This window comes from Ursus arctos, unplaced genomic scaffold (assembly GCF_023065955.2).
Source record: "Ursus arctos isolate Adak ecotype North America unplaced genomic scaffold, UrsArc2.0 scaffold_12, whole genome shotgun sequence".
Taxonomy (NCBI): Eukaryota; Metazoa; Chordata; class Mammalia; order Carnivora; family Ursidae; genus Ursus; species Ursus arctos.
The window spans coordinates 68,387,709-68,405,939 of NW_026622786.1; the positions used below are offsets into that span (position 1 = coordinate 68,387,709).

The following is an 18,231-nucleotide window of genomic DNA, read 5'->3' on the forward strand; positions in this document are numbered from 1 at the left end:
ATGCAGAGGCACCTGAGGCAGACAGTTTGGAGACCCCTGATTCTAATCCCAGCTGGCACTCTCAATGGTGGTTTTCCTCTGGCCACATCACTTTACCTCCCTGTAAGTGTTTTCCTCTGAGAAATAGGATAATAATCAAACCAAGCACACCTCCTGAACATTTGGTAACCTAGACGGTGAAGTTTTTGCAGTCAGGATTCATGTCTGTTTTACTGGCAGCTGTGTCCTGGCACATAGCACACCGCCTGGCACAGAGTAGGTGCTCCTGAAATATTTGATGAATAACAGGGAGAAGAGCAAGTGGGAATGTGCCCGGCCATTATCACTGTCGACTGAGAAAGCTTCCAACCCACAGTTTCCCAAGGTGGATCCTCACAGTTAATGAACTCTAGAAATCCCGTCCAAACTCTGCCCTCACCCTTCACCCTCCCTCCAGGTGGGCAGGACAATCCTCCCCTGACTGACTGGGCTGGGATGTTCAGGGGAGGTCAGCAACAGTCAGGGACAGTCACGAAGAGTCAGCGATCCTGCAGCCCCTTCACCATGAGTGTCTCTGTGCTGAGTATCACCGGACCCCTGGGCAGTGTCTCTGGGCTCCTGCAAGTGGCCTCCCTGCTAGGGCTGGCTCTGCTGCTGCTCAAGGCAGCACAGCTCTACCTGCGCAGGCAGAGGCTGCTCAAAGCAGTCCAGGAGTTCCCATCCCCTCCCTCCCACTGGCTCTTTGGACACAAGCAGGAGGTAAGAAGGGGCTGCACTGGGGAGTGGAAGGGAAGAGTGGGCTGGGGAAGGCAGCAACCACCCAACCAACACTACCTGGGTGCCAGCACTGGCTGGGTATGAGGGCTGCCCAGGGCAAAGGGAAAGCCCACATGTAGACGGGCTCATCAAGGGTTTATGAATTCAACAAGTGGTCGGAGTCAACTGGGCAGTTGTAGTCCAATGACCCACGTAACCCAATATCGTTGTGGTAAGTGATGATTTGATGAATGAGCAAATGCATGAGGAAGGGATTCTAATGGTCAATTCGAAGTACCCGAATCTTCCCCAGAAACTTGGGCTTCCCTCCATCACACTTTAATTATCCTCTACTGTCATGGCCTCTTAATCTGTCTGTCAGGAAAATAAAATTAATATGCAAACTTAAATTAAAAAATATAATCCATTTAATGCCCCAAATAAAATTATATGGCAAAATTGCTTACCATGTGATAAAAGTTGTCATACGTGTTTCATGCAAATGTTGTACTAATGACTTCCAGTACTTTTTACACCATGGAGTTAATTCCTGACAAGCTTCTGTAGGCTGTTGGTTGTGACGGCCACTAACTCGACTCGACAATGGGACAGAAACTAGCCTAGGACAAACCTTGGACAACCAGGAAAGTCTGGATCAGAGCCAAGGTCATAAGAAACAGCTCTGAACACTTAGTTGTGCTGATACATCCAGATCTCTCTCCCTATGCCCATCCTGCCCTTACCCCAGCCGTAGCCCTGGAACCAGAAGAAAGGGCTTATTGTTTTCTCTTTCTTTTGGTGACAGTTGCAAAAAGAAGAGGAACTGCAACTGCTACTGAAATGGGTAGAGAATTTCCCATGTGCCTGTCCTCGTTGGCTATGGGGCACAGAGGTGGAGCTCATGATCTATGACCCTGACTACATGAAACTGATCCTGGGGCGGTCTGGTGAGAGGACACCCTCATACTTGTTCAAGCAGCTCTTCCCTCTTGGATACATGCCCAGGGATCTGTGAAGTAGCACAAGACACTGGAGGCTCAGCCATTGATCCCTGACCCTCTACCTACCACCCTCCCAGTCCACAAGCCAGCAGAAGGCCAGATTGTTATCTAAACTGAATGTTGAAACAGCCCTGTTGGGCTGCTTTATTTCTTTTATTTCTTTTCTGTTGTGTTCTGCTCTTCTTCTTCTTCTTCTTCTTTTTCTTTTTTTCTGTTCTTCTCCTCTTCCTTCTCTGCTGCCTGTCTTCTTTCCTTCCCTTCTAAACCAAATTGAGAGGATTCCTGGTCTGGAAGACAGTTTCCTATACAAGATGACTTTGATTAGGCACTTCTAAGTGTTGTCTGTGCTGGGTAATGGGATGCCTGAGCCACCACAATTTATAAAAACACCAGAGATTCAGTCTTTTCATTGGCACTAAAACAGAGCCTTTGTTTCTTATGGATCTACTTACCCGATCCAGTGGGGCTCTGCTGTGGGACTTGGCATCTGCCTCCCCGAGCCTACAGTGTCTATCCGGAAAGAAACAGAGACCAGGTTGGAAGGGAGTGGAAGGTGGCTTGACACAAACTGCCAGCTGACAATCATCAGGAAGGGGTGAGAGACAATGGTCTGCACCACAGCTACCTCTGGGGGGCAGCCTGCCTTCGTTGGTCGCCTCCAGTTAACCTGTAAGGCCCTTCTTACTTTCAGACCCAAAGTCTGAGGGTTCCTACAGATTCATGGCTCCCTGGATAGGTAAGTATATTTAACTAGGACTTCGGTCCACCTTCTGCTTAGGCTTGCCAACAAATATCCATTTGGCCCAGATTAAATAAGAGGTGACCAGGACCATGGTCAGTCCACTCAGCTCTAAATCGAGCCTCCTCTCTCTTCCTCAGATAAAAACCTCACACTTTCTTAATGGTAGGGAGCCCTCCTGCCCCTCACCTTCTCCGTCATCACATCTCAGTCCTCGGTAATGATCTCAGACTAACTTTTCAATGAAGTCCTCCATTTACCCAACCCTGCTCTGTTTCAACCTCAATCTCACAGCTGTGCAACAGGCATTCAGAAGTCCCCTTCCTGACATACACTGCCCTTTCCTGCCTTGCCCAGGATGCCCTTCTTCTGACACCCTGGGTTCTTCCCCAGTTGTCCCCATATAACTCTTGGAAGGTTCCTTCCCCCCCACACACACCCATTGTGGTCCAGGGTATGGTTTGCTCCTGTTGAATGGGCAAACATGGTTCCAACACCGGCGGATGCTGACCCCAGCCTTCCACTATGACATCTTGAAACCCTACGTGGGGCTCATGGCCGACTCTGTCCAAGTGATGCTGGTAAGTTCAAGCCCTGCTCACCTGCACACTCACACCCACAGCACAATTCACAAAGTCCACACTCAGACAGCTGTGTCCCTCAGACATCCATTAGACACGGCCCCTGGAATCACCCACTTATACCATACTATGAGACAGGGCTCCCTGAGGATGGATGGAACACGAAAGCACCCAGGCACCTGCTTTCATCCATTCTTTGCTCATTGCCCACAGAAGACACAGTCATGGTGGATAAAGGGTCCTTTCTCCTCCCACGTCTATGTTTTTGGCTTGGACAGGGAGAGTAGTCAATGCCCCTGGACAACAGGACAAAGTGCCCCTGGCTGGCCTGGTCTGTAGCAGCTTCAGTGGCAGGGTGTACATCCCAGGATGTCACTCAGGTGGGCTCTGGCCTGGGGCTGAAGGCTTCTGTTGGATTTTAGCCACTCCATGGAGTGAAATGGAGACCAGGTCTCCACCTCCAGGGCGGGGTCCTTCCATAGCATCACCTCTGAGCATGACCCTATTTCTCACTCACTGTGTCAGCTGACATTTGTTGAACAAGAGGAGCTGAAAGTACCTGATATCCCTTCTTTAGAAACCCCAGTACTGGCCCCTTGACCTTTCCTTTGCCTTGACTCTTGCTCCCTAAATTGGAACTTCACCCGTTTCTCATGTGTAGATCAACCCGAGGACAGAAAAGAGCCCCTTAATCCCCTGACACACAATGTTTTCTGGTCTGCTAAAAGGTGGTTATCACCACATTTATTCCTCAGTCACACTCTAAGAGATCATGGTTAGTTAAATAACAATTAAATAATAACGTTATCAGAGTATACACTGAGAAAACACACACCATATTACAAACATTTGGCTATATGGTCCTAAACTGATGAAACACAACTGCTTTAGAGAGTGAGGGCATCTCATCAGAATATTTGGAAGCGGCAGAGAGAGAGTCTAGCCTTGTCAGCATGGGCCTTCTGGAGGAGTAGAGAAAGACCGATGTAATGTGTCCCTCTACCACAGGACAAATGGGAAGAGCTCCTCAGCCAGAACTCATCTCTGGAGATCTTTGGACATATCTCCTTGATGACGTTGGACACCATTATGAAGTGTGCCTTCAGCTACCAGGGCAACCACCAGGCAGACAGGTCAGTGAAATCCTCAGCTGCAGCAGGGTCCTGTTTCTACCGACTAGTGCGGACTTATCCGAGAGGCAATTAGGGCAGCTTGGATGTTTACCAGCCCAAAGAGCCACATTCTGCAGAGAGCCCTAGGCCACAGCCAAATTCAGCCCACACCCAACCTTCATTAGACAGATACCTGATCCCAGCCACAGGGAGATGCTGGCTGCCCATGTCCCTCATAAAGGGCTGGGGGTCTCAAGGAAGTAAGAATGACATGACAAATGCCTGGTGTTGTCTGTCACATTGATTGAGGAACCCTCCACCCATAGACCCACTCCACTCCAGGTCGGATATCTCCCTCCATCCAGTCCCTTCTGCATCCTCCCCCTTCAGGAACTCCCAGTCCTACCTTCAGGCCACTCGGGACCTGAACAACCTGGTGTTTTCCCGGATGAGGAATGTTTTCTACCAGAAAGACATCATCTACAGGCTGACCCCTGAAGGCCGCTTGAACCACCGGGCCTGCCAGCTTGCCCATCAACACACAGGTTGGACTCTGCTCTCTGGGCAGCTCCCCTCCTTCATCAGGAACATCCCAAAGGGATCGGCCCTAACCCTTCAGGCAGGTCCTGTCCCTCCAGGACTTGGGACACACCCATCTCGGGTACTTCCTGGTGCAGGTCTTATGGTGCCAGGTGCTATGCAGGAACCTACATGTGTCACCACATGGGTGAGGGCTGAATGAGAGCCCCTGCCAGCAGCAATCAAGCAGAGTCTCCTTGGGCTGTGCTGTTGAGGGGAGTGAGGACCTGCTAGCACCTGGCACTAGACCCTCACCCCAACAAACACACCTGTTCCCACACTCCTCCTGATCCACCTGGCACCCTGCCTGGGGCACAGGGAGCAAGTGGGCTATGGTGGGTGGCTGTGTCTGGGCACCCAGAGCTCTCAGCTCTGCCTGGGAATGCTGTACTGGACAGACCGAGTGATCAAGATGAGGAAGGCTCAGCTGCAGGAGGAGGGAGAGCTGGACAAGGTCAGGAGCAAGAGGCACTTGGACTTCCTGGACATCCTCCTCTTTGCCCAAGTGAGTGTGGGAGGCCTGAGGCATTGCCCACAAGTGTGGAAGAGAGGGCAAGCTCAAACCCTGCCCTCTCTCCGTGTCTTCCCAGAGGGAGAACGGGAACAGCTTCTCTGACAAGGACCTCCGTGCGGAAGTGGACACCTTCATGTTTGAGGGCCATGACACCACAGCCAGTGGCATCTCCTGGATCCTCTATGCTCTGGCCACACACCCTGAGCATCAGCAAAGGTGCCGGGAGGAGGTCCAGAGCCTCCTGGGGGATGGCGCCTCCATCACCTGGTGAGTTCTCATGAGATGGGAGGGCCCTGCCCCCTCAACTAGAGAATTCCCTGATTACCAGGGCCTTGCCGGCCCTTCAGGATAGCTTTGTTTTAGGGACCACCTGGACCAGATGCCCTACACCACCATGTGCATCAAGGAGGCACTGCGACTCTATCCACCAGTTCCAGCTGTTGGCAGAGAGCTCAGCAAGCCCATCACCTTCCCTGATGGACGCTCCTTACCCAAAGGTGTGAACTTTGCCACTCTCACTCCATAGGCACTCTGCAGGAATGCGCGGGAGGCCAGAAATCCTCATGTTCTGGGGCAGTTTGTGTATGTCTGAGACTCATTTCCCCCCTCAAGAAAATCAGCATTTCTTTTGTTGTTCAGATGAGGTCTATGATGTGCTTCGCACAGAGCTTAAATCCAGCAAAAGCTCAAGGGATAAACACATGACAGCCTCTGAATGTGACTTTGGGTTTTACCCTAATATTCTAATTTCCTGAGATATGAATGCTTGAGAGACAATCAGATGGGGCAGGGAGAGATGTGGTCTTTCCTTATAAGGTCTAGGCTAACGAGAGAGGTTAGAGAATTCACTGCCATGGCTTAGATGGTCCAGTCTCCAGGGAGCCCTCAGGTTGATGGCAGAGTAGCTGATGACCAGATCTGAGATCCCTGCCATGGCTGGCAGCCACCTTTTGGCTCCTCCCTGCTCTGAATCCCAGCCCTGCCACATCCTACCTGGGTGGTCATAGGCACGTTGCTCAGCCTCCCCAAGGCTCAAGTGCCTCATGGAAACAATGGAGATGTGAGCCTCACATGTTGTGAAGATGGAGGAGTTCATGCATATTCCCCAAGGGCTCATGGATGGTACTTGATAAATGTGAGTTGTCGCTTGAGTTGAGTTCTTTCCTGCTTCTCAGCCTGGTCATGGTTAATCAACTAATCTGTACACAGGAGCACACGTTCTGTGCCATGTCTGTCCCACACCTCCGTCAACTCTATCATTCTATTCACAGTGATGAGAAGTGGCTCTCGTAGTGGCTTCCAAGTGGCGCGTGGGTGCACCTGGGCCCCACAGGCATGTATGATCAGTCTTCTCTCTTCTGTCCCACAGGATTCTTAGTGTCACCCTCCTTTTATGCCCTTCACCACAACCCAAAGGTGTGGCCAAACCCAGAGGTATGATAGCTTTGGGAGGAGCGGGTGGGATGACCTCTCCAGACCAACCTCTCCTCCTCTCCCACCTTTGGGTGTGCTGTCCCTTGGATGATTGGAAGGAGGGGCTTGACCACACCTGTATTGGCCCTGGTGCTCCCTCTGCAGGTGTTTGACCCTTCTCGGTTTGCACCAGATTCCTCACAACACAGCCATGCTTTCCTGCCCTTCTCAGGAGGACCAAGGTGAGGCACTTGTACCAGGACGGGGGGGGGGGGCTGTTTCCTGGGTACATACCTGATGTTTGTGGTTTCCTACATTTCTGTGGGGTCTGAAAATATGCCCTGGCATGTTGGTTTGCTGGGAAAGAGATGTGTGTCTCTGACAAAGAAAGTTGGTAATCACGGCATGCCATGGAGACGTTGACCCATTGCTCTTACCCAGTCTCCAGCCACAATTCAGTGTCAGTGGGTGCTCAAAAGCTCAGGGTATTCTTGTGATTTCTTCACTTTATGAGTATGACTTCACAGAATTAGATTTTCTCACATGTAATTTTCAAGAGTTGTTGATGTCAAAGTCAGGATGGAATCAAAAGATTTCTTTTGCACACATTCTCAACCAGCCTGTACTACTCAACTCCCCATTCTGCCCCCACATTGCACCATTGACTGCAATGCAGGTGTTTCCATCCTCAGCCACCTGCATGTGTCAAATATTTAAGCCATACACAGGAAGGTTTCCGACAGTCTCTTAAGGGCTTCATAAAGTACTTGACTAATCTGTGTTGCCACTATATTTTCATCTATCCAAAAGAATTTTTGACTCCATGGTAATGGTTATGTACACTTGACAAATTCCCAGTTCTCCAATCATCACATATGATCTGGGCTCCACATGCCTTAATATTACACTTAGAGTCCAATCATCCAAATGGGCAAATATATAAAAATGAAGACATTAAATTGCTTTTGAGAGAAAACGCACTATTCTGTATATGACACATGGCATTTGAACGTTACCTGGTCTGTAAAATGTAAAGCACACTTGAAGTGGCTGTTCAGTGGGATGACTTTTCTCCAGAGTGGCTGCTCTGAAATCCTCCAGTGCTGCTCAAAGTGTCCTATAAATAGTAACCGCAGTAAACTTTGTAAGTAGTTACTTGAAAAATAGGTTTTTTTCCAAATACAGAAATCTGTCAATCCTTCACAAACTAAGTTTGAATCCACTTTCACACAACATCCTTAAGCAAATTATTCTTCCAGATGCTGGCTTCAGGATTTATTTCTCCCTGGGATTGAGTCCTTTCTCCTAGATATTGGTGCAAGTCCTATGGCTGCCAGTTGAGACAGGAGAGGGGTAGACAGTTCAATTCCTAGCTCAGAACTAATGGTCATGCATATTTTATTCCATTCAGGGTTTTTTTTTTTTCAGTTCAATAAACATGTTCAATTATAAGACTGCCTATTAAGCCTGTCTCTGTGTGCCAAGTCCTCTGCTATGAGATGGCATACTGCCCTTGCCTCCAGGAGTTCACAGTCAAGAAATAAATGCCTCCACTCAAAAGACACATCTATCTTTCTTCCTTCCTTTCTCTTTCTTTCTTTCTTTCTTTCTTTCTTTCTTTCTTTCTTTCTTCCTTTCTTCTCTCCTTCACTAATTGACCCCACTGTAGGAAGCTCCATGTTCCTGGCACTTTCCTGTTCTGGAAAGTGATATGTCCTTGAGTAAAATATTATGGTGATGTCAGGGTCCAGGAATGAAGAGGCACAGCCAGCAGGGACAAGTGGGAGGGCAGCCTGGCATTGCCTTAGCCTTGAGCATGTGGCAAGCAGAGGGGGAGGGTGGGCATTCTCTGGGACCTCCTCAGCAGGAGCTGAGCTGGGAGGAGGAGCTGAACAGGTGACAGGTGAGTGAGCCAACAAGCCAGAGAGGACTTTGATGCCAGCTGAGGCGTGTGGACATGTCAGACCTGTGATGGAGGGCATGGGAGGCTCTGAGCTGGGCTGGGAATTCAGGGAGGGAGTGGAGGCAGAAGACAGAAAAGTCCAGGTGAGGAGGTTGAGGGATGGCAGGCAGGGACATTTCTGTAGTAGAATTGGAAGGCTCCAGCAGCTGGTTGGCTGAGGGGCCGAGGGGGAGGCAGGAGTCTGGACCCAGACTGGCAGTCTGGAGGCAGATGGCACAGCAGACTGAGTGTCACTAAGGCTCTGCCCCTGCAGAAAGCTTCCCTGTTGCCATTCTGACTTCCTTACCCAACTCTGCCTTGTCCTTTCTCTGAGGATCTGGATCCCTGTGTGCCCCAGATGGTTAGGGCCTGAAGTGTGGCCCATCCTATCCCCTACGGTGCCCTGTCCTGGTCTCCACATTGTGAAACCGGAAAAGGCTTGTGCAGAGAACAAACAACTTAATAATTAACTGTTTTAGTGATCTCTTGACTTGGCCCCAAGGCTCCAGGTGCTGACCTTCTTCTAACAGGGTTTCAGGCCTACTGAGAATAGAGGTAGGAGTAGGACGTAATCCTGGAAGAGTGTAGGCTTTGTCAAGGGTCAAGGGGAGAGCGTGAAACAAGCAAGGTTAGGTAGGCTAGAGATGTGTGTGTGTCCTGGGGAAAGGGGATCTGGGCTGGGCCCATGCAGAAAACCCTGAATGTGCTGATCCTGGCAGGGGGTTTGAGGCTCCTCCTCATATCCTTTTCCCTCCCTGACCCAGGAACTGCATCGGGAAGCAGTTTGCCATGAACGAGATGAAGGTGGCGGTGGCCCTGACCCTGCTCCGCTTTGAGCTGGCTCCGGATCCTTTCAGGGTCCCCGTTCCCTTTCCAAGAATCGTGTTGAAGTCCAAGAATGGGATCCACCTGCACCTCAGGAAGCTCCTCTAACCCTTGTGGGGACAAGGATGAGCCCTGAGGGACTCCTGCCTGCCATCCTGTCTTCCTGTCAGTCTCTCCTGTCTGCTGTCTTCTGCCCACTTCCTGCTTTCACTCTGCCCACCTGCCAGCCTCCCTACTCTCCTCTTGTGCATCAGACTGTCTTCCCTTCTCTGTCTCACCCTTTGCCATGATTCCTACATGTTTGCCTGTTTCCTTTCTCCCACCTGGCTGTAGCTCTGACTCTCCATGTAAATCATGATCAGCTGCCTGTCCCCAGGCTGTCTGCCCTCTCCCTGTTGTTGTTCTTCCTGCCTGCTTGTGTGTTCCTGTAATGTTTTCTCTTGCTGCTTTACCAAATTACACAAACTTAGTTCCTTAAAAGAGCACAATTGGTGATCCTATAGTTTAAGAGATCAGAAATCCTAAATGGGTATAACTGGGTTGCAACCAAGTTGTTACAGAAGCTCTAAGGGAGAATCTCTTCTCCTGCATCTTTCCATCTTCTAAAAGTCTGCTCTTAAGGCTATTCAACGAGGGGATTAGGCCTCCCCGTTCATCAAGGAAACATCTTTTTCTTAAATGCGATTGATTACAGATGTTAACCATATCCATAAAATTTTTAGTGCAACATCTAGACTTTTGTTTAATTGAACCATCGGGAGTCCAGCCAATCTAAGTTGACACATAAAGCAAGACATCACAGTCCTCCTTTCGTCCTCTTGGCATTCACACATTCCCTTAAACCATACTTAATCTGCAAGTTACGTGTAGTAAAGTCACACTTCTACCAACTAACCTTCTTAAGATTGAAAGTGTGTTGATCCTTTTCCCCAACAACAAAGCAAAATCTTTGGAGGGTATTCTCTCTCCTCCCTGAAATCCTTTGACTTAAATGCTGTGGTACAGAGTTAACTATTAGTATCACACATTATGGTTTCTGTGCAGGATATAAGAAAAAGAAGAAAAAATCTGACACACATGTGCACACGTGCATAATCATATTCATAACAAATAAGGAAAATGCTAGAAATAATTACATTCCTTATTTCTATAACCTGTGACATAGCCATCCTTAGCATTTATAACCCCCTTCTTCCACCACCCATTCCATATTTTCTTTGCCCTCTGAAAGCACCTCAGCCAGTTGTGGGTTTTTGCCTGGTGCCATGACCCAAACCTTCACTCTTGAAGGATCTGGGCCATTACTAATCTTGCCTGAATTGGGCTGTGGCATTTCTCCATTTACTCTAATGACAAGGCAGGGTAGTCCTACGAGATGCCCCATGTATTTCCTCCATTCCGAGCATATCTTTTCTCACCTTCATTGGTAAGGAAACTGCCAATTTCCCCCTTGGAAATCAGGATCGACCCAGTACAGTAACTGCTTCTGAGTTAGACCCATGAGGAGCCCAGAGTGGCCAGGAGGTATCTTCACATAGTCATTCCTGTGTCTCCTGGTGGAGGCACTCCTACTTTTGGAAGTAAGACCACTAGGACAGCAGAGCATAAGGTTGCAGTGATAAGTACTCCAAATGTTGCTAATCAGAACACTAGGGTTAGTAATGAGTGGTGCTGCTCCCCTTTCCATCCCTAGAGTCCTGGATGGGTGAATCCTGGCTATGCGAGAAACCGCACCATGTATTGGACATTGATGAAAAGCTTATACAGCCTCCTGGAGGGCCTTCCTTCAATGCTGCAAGTTATTGCCACCTAGCTGGTGCTGTATACCCAAACCTCTCCTGAGGTTATTTCTCTGGTTCTGGAATGCCTAGCTGGAATGGATATACTCCCCAACTGGCAAAGAAGACTCAGTAGAATATAGGTGTTTGATGCCTCCAGCTTCATGGGGATCTTCCCATATGTCCCTGTTCCAATCATCAGACTCCTATTTCTCATAGTTCTCACTGTAACAGATGACACCCTTCGAGATATGGAATTCAGTTTGCTGATAATTCAGACACAGGCAGGATGACACCTGGGTTTGGTTTCAGAAATCTGAGGCCTGGCTAAATAAAGCCTGTGGCTACAGGTCAGAGTGATCTTCAATGCAGACATAGAAGCTTTCAGGTCATTTATTTCTTTTTTGGTCTGAGAATTTGTTTTGGGGTTTTTTTGAAAAGACTTTATTTATTTGACGGAGAGAGAGAAAGAGAGAGAGAGAGAGGGAGAGTATGCACAAGTGGAGGAAGGGGCAGAGGGAGAAGCAGACTCCCCGCTGAGCAGGGAGCCCAATGTGGGGCTCAATCCCAGGACCCAGGGATCATGACCTGACCCTAAGGCAGAGACCTACCTGACTGAGCCACCCAGGTGCCCCTGGTCTGAGAATTTGAATCCTCCACATTATTCTTTCCTTTTCCCACTTTCTCCAGTATAACGCTGACATCCAGTCAATCTTCTTATGCTCCTTAGTTTGACTAACATGTTTTAAGGCATCAAACACATGGTCATCAGAGCCTTGCCTTTTGCAATTATTTGATTAGCAGCATCCAATGGTGATGTCTTATGTATTGCAACACCAGGCCCTGGGTTACCAGTGTCCTCTTTACCATTGGGAATAGAGTCATCAGTCCCTTTCCAAATAATCCTATTAGAGAACCAATTCATGAGACCCAGAACCAATTCAGAAAACTTGTTAAGATTCTGTTCCTTTAGAATCGTTCTTGGTACCAAAATTTATATTAGTCGGAGTTCCACCAGAAAAACAAAACCAAGCAGAGAAAGACAATTATCATATGGTTTCACTCATTTATGGAACATACGAATAGGAAGATCGGTAGGAGAAGAAAGGGAAGAAGAAAGGGGCGGTAAACAGAAGGGGGAATGAACCATGAGAGACTATGGACTCTGGGAAACAAACTGAGGGCTTCAGAGGGGAGGGAGTGGGGGAATGGGATAGGCTGGTGATGGGTATTAAGGAGGGCACGTATCACACGGTGCACTGGGTGTTATACGCAAGTAATGAATCATGGAACTTTACATCAAAAACTAGGGATGTATTGTATGGTGACTAACATAATATAATAAAAAAATTAAAAAAATAAAAGGGAAAAAAACCCCAGTAGAATAGATGCCTGTCCAGAGAGAAATTGACAGACCCAGAAGGATGATGTATCTGAGCCCCACTTTCTGTCCACCCAGTAGCTTTCTTGTGTTCTCCCTGTCTTAGTACTGAGCAGATTAACTAAGGGGACTAGAGGGCCAGGTTGTCCAGTGGATGGGATGCCTGACTGAGCAAGGACACAGCAGGGAAGGAAAGGGCAGGGGAGGATCACGGTCAGCCAGCACCAAAGGTCAGGGGTGGGAAGAGCAGGGAAGGTAGGTGTCCACTCACCAATCCACTGGAGGAAGAAGTTAAACACTTTTGGGATCATGGGATCTATAAGAGAAAGATGACTGATCAGGTCATGCACAGACTGAGAGATTCCCAGAGGAGGCTTGTGGATAAATAGGACAGTCATGGACCTTAGCTCTCCAAACTTTTGTTGCAGTCCCCAGGACTGTTTTCCACATGGTGCCCGAGCCCTTTACTCTTAGGAAGCCCCACCCTCTCCCACCAACACTGACCCCCTCGATTCTACAAAACCTTAGGAAAGTCAGGCTCATAGATGTTCAGGAAGCCAAGGAACTGTCCAAGCCAGAGTGGGTGGGCATGGGAGAACTGGTGGGCTAAGGATACAATGTTGTCTGGGCCCTCTGTCTACTGCATTGGAAATGTGACAGAATGCCAGGCCCCTCGGAAGCCCACTGTCACCAGCCAGGCCCTACATCCTTGATCAACAAAGGCAGGGGGCTGCCCAGACAGACCCTGGGAGCATCCTTCCCTCCTCCTGCATCCTTCTCCCAGCCAGTCTCAGCCCTATACACCTTTGGGTTCAACCACCTCTCCAGCCCCAGAGACACCACTGTAAGTCCAAGCCATCCTCTTGCTGTGCCTGGGTGAGCTCAACAACCCCAAGCTGGCCAACCTGCTTCCATCTGGTTCCTGTCATCAGCCCTCTATCTATGCTGCTCCCAGAAAGAGCTCTCTTTCGGCATTAAAGCTGTTTTCATGAGAGTTGTAACACCAGCTCGCTGTGCAATGTAGTAATCTGCTCGATTCTGCACCCGTTATGTCATTTGACACACATTTTGGGGACCTACTATGTGCAGGGCACTGTCTAGGCTTCTCAGGGCATGAAACAGACCTGGTCCTACCCTTTCATTCCACGGGGCAGACCGATTATATTCAACTAAACAATTAAGGAGTGTAAATACACATGCTAGTAAGGGCCAAGAAGGAAGCAGACAGTGCTATGAGTGAGACTAGCAGGGAGACTCTGCTTAGACAGGGAGATCGGGGATGGCCCCTGGTTGGAGAGGACATTCGAGGTGAAACCCGGAGGATGAGAAGCAGCTGGCGGTGCAAAGAGCAAGGGACAGCATTCCCAGTAGAGCAAACAGCAAGCACAAAAGCTGTGGGGCAGGAAAATAGTGGTGTCTTCCAAGAGCTGCCACCTGGTCAACTTTGCCCTGAGATGAGGTTGGAGATCATCCAGAGGGTGGTGTGTGCTCTAAGACAGGGTGCTTTAAAAACGTAGGTAGAGCATATATGAAAGCATCGGCATCATGCCTACACAGAGTAAGCATTATACATAATAAATGGCAGTCAGGCATTAGCAAAACTGGAGTAGAAATTTGAGGTCATGGTCCTAACTATGACATTTACTTTCTTTGTGACCTTGACAAAGTCAACTAAGTCCCTGAGCCTTAGTTTTCTTGTCTGTAAATTAAGGTTAATAAATTGTACAGTAGTTATGTCTGTGCTATGGAAATCCTGTGCAAGTACTGAGACAATATTTTGGAAGCTTTACTGCATGCCAACAGCAGGCAGGTTACTGGGTCAGGAGCCCTCACTCCCTCAGAATCACTTATAGCTCATTCCAGGTAGAAAGTCCTGCTACACAAGGTCCCCAGCCAAGAATAAACATGAGAGTTCTGTGCCTTCACTTGGATGGGAAAAGCAAGCAAGTATTCAGGATGGAAAACCTTTTGCCTGGGCCATGCAGTCTTTATAGAGGAGTAAAAGTCAACAAGGTATGGTATATTGCATCAATATCCAACCCAATATTATCAGTCCCAGAAACAGAAATGCCTGGTGTTCTCTACCCACAGGAGTAATCACTTCAAGCTGCCACCTTGGGGACTGACTGCAGCCACTCCTCTGCCTTCCTGTGGCCCATTAACGGAACCAGGAAGCATCCAGGAACAAAAATACTCATTTCCCTTTAAAATGTGGCAACCCAAACTGAACCTGGTCTCTTTAAGACAGTGATCTAATGGGTCCAATGTGATCCTGATTTCCTCCTCCATTTGTTTGTCAAGCAGTAAGAATTCACTGGGCATCATCAATAGGCACAGCCCTCTGTCCCATGCTTTAGAAACCTAAGACACAGGTTGCCCTGTTACAACCTTCAAAGACTCCTTGGTTGGGGTGTCTGGATACCAGATGAATGGGAAAGATAATTGACTGGTGAATAAACGTTGACCATGCCAACACAGCGGAGTAAGGCTTGAGCTCATGCTCTACAGACAGTTCTGCATTCTGCTTTCGTCACTTTATGATAAGCTCTACTCACATCATAAAAAGTTCTCCATGAGCATTCAATGACTGCTGCATCTAGCCACGTGGTGTGCTCTACACTTGCTCACAAAAACGGCCCTACCTAGTGAGGCGGGCATGTATGCCAACATGTGGGATTGATGCCTGAAACACACTCCTGCTCCTCGGAAATGCTGGATCAAATAGAGCAAGCATGAAATGTCCCCTGCAAAGTTTGGGAGATACCACGTGTGGGCTGGACGGTGGTTTTCAGCAAATGGTTCACAGGAAAGTCTCTGGGGCCACACTGCCTGGGTGTGATGCTGGCTCCACCTCTTACCAGTAGGGTGACCCTGGGCAGGCAGCTAAGCTCTTTGTGCCTTACTTTTGACACTGAGACTACGGGATTATGATTGATTGATTGACTGATTGATTGATTGATTTAAATTCAAGTTAGTTAACACATAGTGTATATTGTTTTCAGGAGTAAAATTTAGTGATTTATCACTTACCTATAACACTCAGTCCTCATCACAACAAGTACCCTCCTGGGGCTCCTGGGTGGCTCAGTCGTTAAGCGTCTGCCTTCGGCTCAGGGCATGATCCCAGGGTTCTGGGATGGAGCCCTGCATTGGGCTCCCTGCTCTGCTGGAAGCCTGCTTCTTCCTCTCCCACTCCCCCTGCTTGTGTTCCCTCTCTCGCTGGCTGTCTCTCTCTCTGTCAAATAAATAAATAAAATATTTAAAAACAACAACAACAACAAACAAGTACCCTCATTAATGCCCATCACCCATTTAGCCCATCCCCCCACCCACCTCCCCACCAGCAACCCTCAGTTTGTTCTCTGTAGTTTAGAGTTTCTTACGGTTTGCCTCCCTCTGTTTTTATTTCATTTTCTTTTTCCTTCCCGTTCCCTATGTTCATCTGTTTTGTTTCTTAAATTCCACATATGGGTGAAATCATATGTGAAATCATATGAAATTTAAATTTATCTTTCACTAACTGATTTATTTAGCTTAGCATAATACCCTGTAGTTCCATCCACATCCTTGCAAATGGCAAGACTTCATTCTTTTGGATGACTGAATAATATGCCTATATATATATTTATATACACACATATATATATACACACATATATACTATATGTGTAATATGCCTATATATATTTATATACACACATATATATATCAATCACTTCTTTTTATTATATTATATATATTTATATATATCACTTCTTTTTTTTATTATATTATTTTAGTCACCATACAGTACACCCCTAGTTTTTGATGTAGTTTCATGATTCATTACTTGCGTATAATACCCAATGCACCATGCAATACGTGCCCTCCATAATACCCTTCTTCTTAATCCATTCATCTGTCGATGGACATCTGAGCTCTTTCCGTATTTTGGCTATTGTGGACATTGCTGCTATAAACATTGTGGTGCACGTGCCCCTTCAAACAACTATGCTTGCATCCTTGGATAAATACCTAGTAGTGCAATTCCTGGGTTGTAGTGTGGCTGTATTTTTAACTTTTTGAGGAACCTCCATACTGTTTTCCACAGTGGCTGCTCTAGTTTGTATTCTCACCAACAGTGCAAGAGATTTCCCCTCTCTCCACATCCTCTCCAAGATCTGTTGTTTCCTGACTCGTTAATTTTAGCCATTCTGACTGGTGTGAGGTGGTATCTCATTGTGGTTTTGATTTGTGTTTCCCTGATGGTGAGTGATGTTGAGCATCTTTCCATGTGTCTGTTGGCCACTTGTATGTCTTCTTTGGAGAAATACCTGCTCATGTCTTCTGCCCATTTGTTGACTGGATTTTTTGCTTTTTGTGTGTGGAGTTTGATAAGTTCTTAATAGATTTAGATAGTAGCCTTTTATCTGATAACACATTTGCAAATATCTACTTCCGTTCCATTGGTTGCCTTTTAGTTTGGTTGATTGTGTCCTTCGCCGTACAGAAGCTTTGTCTTGATGACGTCGCAATACTTCAGGTTTTTGTTTTTGTTTCCCTTCCCTTTAGAGACGTGTCTAGGAAGAAGTTGCTGTGGCTGAGGTCAGAGAGGTTGCTGCCTGTTTTCTCTTCTAGAATTTTGATGGTTTCTTGTCTTACACTTAAGTCTTTCCTCCATTTTGAGTTTCTTTTTGTGTACCGTGTAAGAAAGTGGTCCAGTTTCATTCTTCTGCATGTCACTGTCCAGTTTTCTCATACCTATCTGTTGAAGAGATTGTCTTTTCCCGTTGGATAGTCTTTCCTGCTTTGTTGAAGATTAGCGACCATATAGCTGTGGGTCCATTTCTGGATTCTCTATTCTGTTCTGTTGATCTGTGTATCTGTTTTTGTGCCAGTACCATACTGTCTTGATGATGACAGCTTTGTAATACAGCTTGAAGTCTGGGATTATGATGCCCGCCTCTTTGCTTTTCTTTTTCAACATTACTTTGGCTATTCGGGGTCTTTCTGGTTCCACACAAATTTTGGGATTGTTTGTTCTCACTGTGGGAAAAATGCTGGCGGTATTTTAGTAGGGATTACGTTCCATTTCTTTGTGTGTTCTTCAGTTTTTTTCATAAGTGTTCTATAGTTTTCAGCTTCAGTTCTTTTACCTCCTTGGTTAGGTTTACTCCTAGGTATCTTATGGTTTTCGATGCAATTGTAAATGTGATCGATTCTCCTTATGCTGATACTTGGAGAATTTTTTTAAATAATCTATATTTTAGGATTGTTGTGGTGAAACCACATAAAATTCCTTGCTCAGTGTCCAGAATATAGTAAGTGCTCAGTAAATGCTCACTATTTCCAAGCATTATGTACCCAATTCTATAGAGGAAACCGAGGAATCAAGGAGGCAAACACGGAGTTACATCCAGAATTGCAACCCAAGCTGTCCCACTTCAAAGGTCTCTCAACAACTGCCCCTCATGTGCTAGGTGCAAAGCTGGTGCTGGGCCAAGTAAGGAAAGGACTCAGGCTACAGAGGCGCTGGGCCTGGGCCAGTGAGCGGAGGAAAGTAACCATAGAAGTGGAGGAAATTTGAGGGGCATGGGTAACGTGGTTACACACCTCTGAGTCTGAATAAGATCCCAGATTTTAGAGAAAAAG

At 47.3% G+C, this 18,231-nt stretch overlaps 1 protein-coding gene and 1 long non-coding RNA gene across 5 annotated transcripts; one reads left to right on the forward strand and one right to left on the reverse strand.

The window, feature by feature from the left end:
- The first annotated feature begins 435 nt into the window (after nt 1–435).
- Nucleotides 436–10,170, forward strand: LOC113249623 (cytochrome P450 4A6). 4 transcript variants are annotated; one of them, XM_048220326.2, is made up of 12 exons: nt 436–738; nt 1,541–1,682; nt 2,428–2,472; nt 2,929–3,056; nt 4,065–4,189; nt 4,559–4,713; nt 5,146–5,252; nt 5,338–5,528; nt 5,625–5,758; nt 6,631–6,695; nt 6,840–6,916; nt 9,381–10,170. In XM_048220326.2, the coding sequence occupies exons 1-12, from the start codon at nt 475–477 to the stop codon at nt 9,547–9,549; spliced, it is 1,602 nt and encodes a 533-aa protein (XP_048076283.1). In that variant the 5' UTR covers nt 436–474; the 3' UTR covers nt 9,550–10,170. The 4 variants fall into 4 exon arrangements, with proteins under 4 accessions (XP_048076283.1, XP_057166643.1, XP_048076282.1 ...); XM_057310660.1 differs by lacking the exon at nt 6,631–6,695 and adding an exon at nt 6,533–6,594 and having other exon boundaries at nt 443–738; nt 2,893–3,056; XM_048220325.2 differs by having other exon boundaries at nt 443–738; nt 2,893–3,056.
- On the reverse strand, nt 7,713–15,826 carry LOC130543465 (uncharacterized). Its single transcript, XR_008958836.1, has 4 exons — nt 15,631–15,826; nt 12,872–12,916; nt 10,337–10,477; nt 7,713–7,791 (listed from the first exon to the last, which is right to left on the reverse strand). It is a non-coding gene; the product is annotated as an uncharacterized LOC130543465 (long non-coding RNA).
- Nucleotides 15,827–18,231: the final 2,405 nt, after the last annotated feature.

Coding starts and splice junctions, on each gene's coding strand:
- LOC113249623 (XM_048220325.2), top strand. CDS start 475: ATGTTCAGGGGAGGTCAGCAACAGTCAGGGACAGTCACGAAGAGTCAG. Junction 739..1,540: donor TCTTTGGACACAAGCAGGAG/GTAAGAAGGGGC, acceptor TTTTGGTGACAG/TTGCAAAAAGAAGAGGAACT. Junction 2,473..2,892: donor ATTCATGGCTCCCTGGATAG/GTAAGTATATTT, acceptor AACTCTTGGAAG/GTTCCTTCCCCCCCACACAC.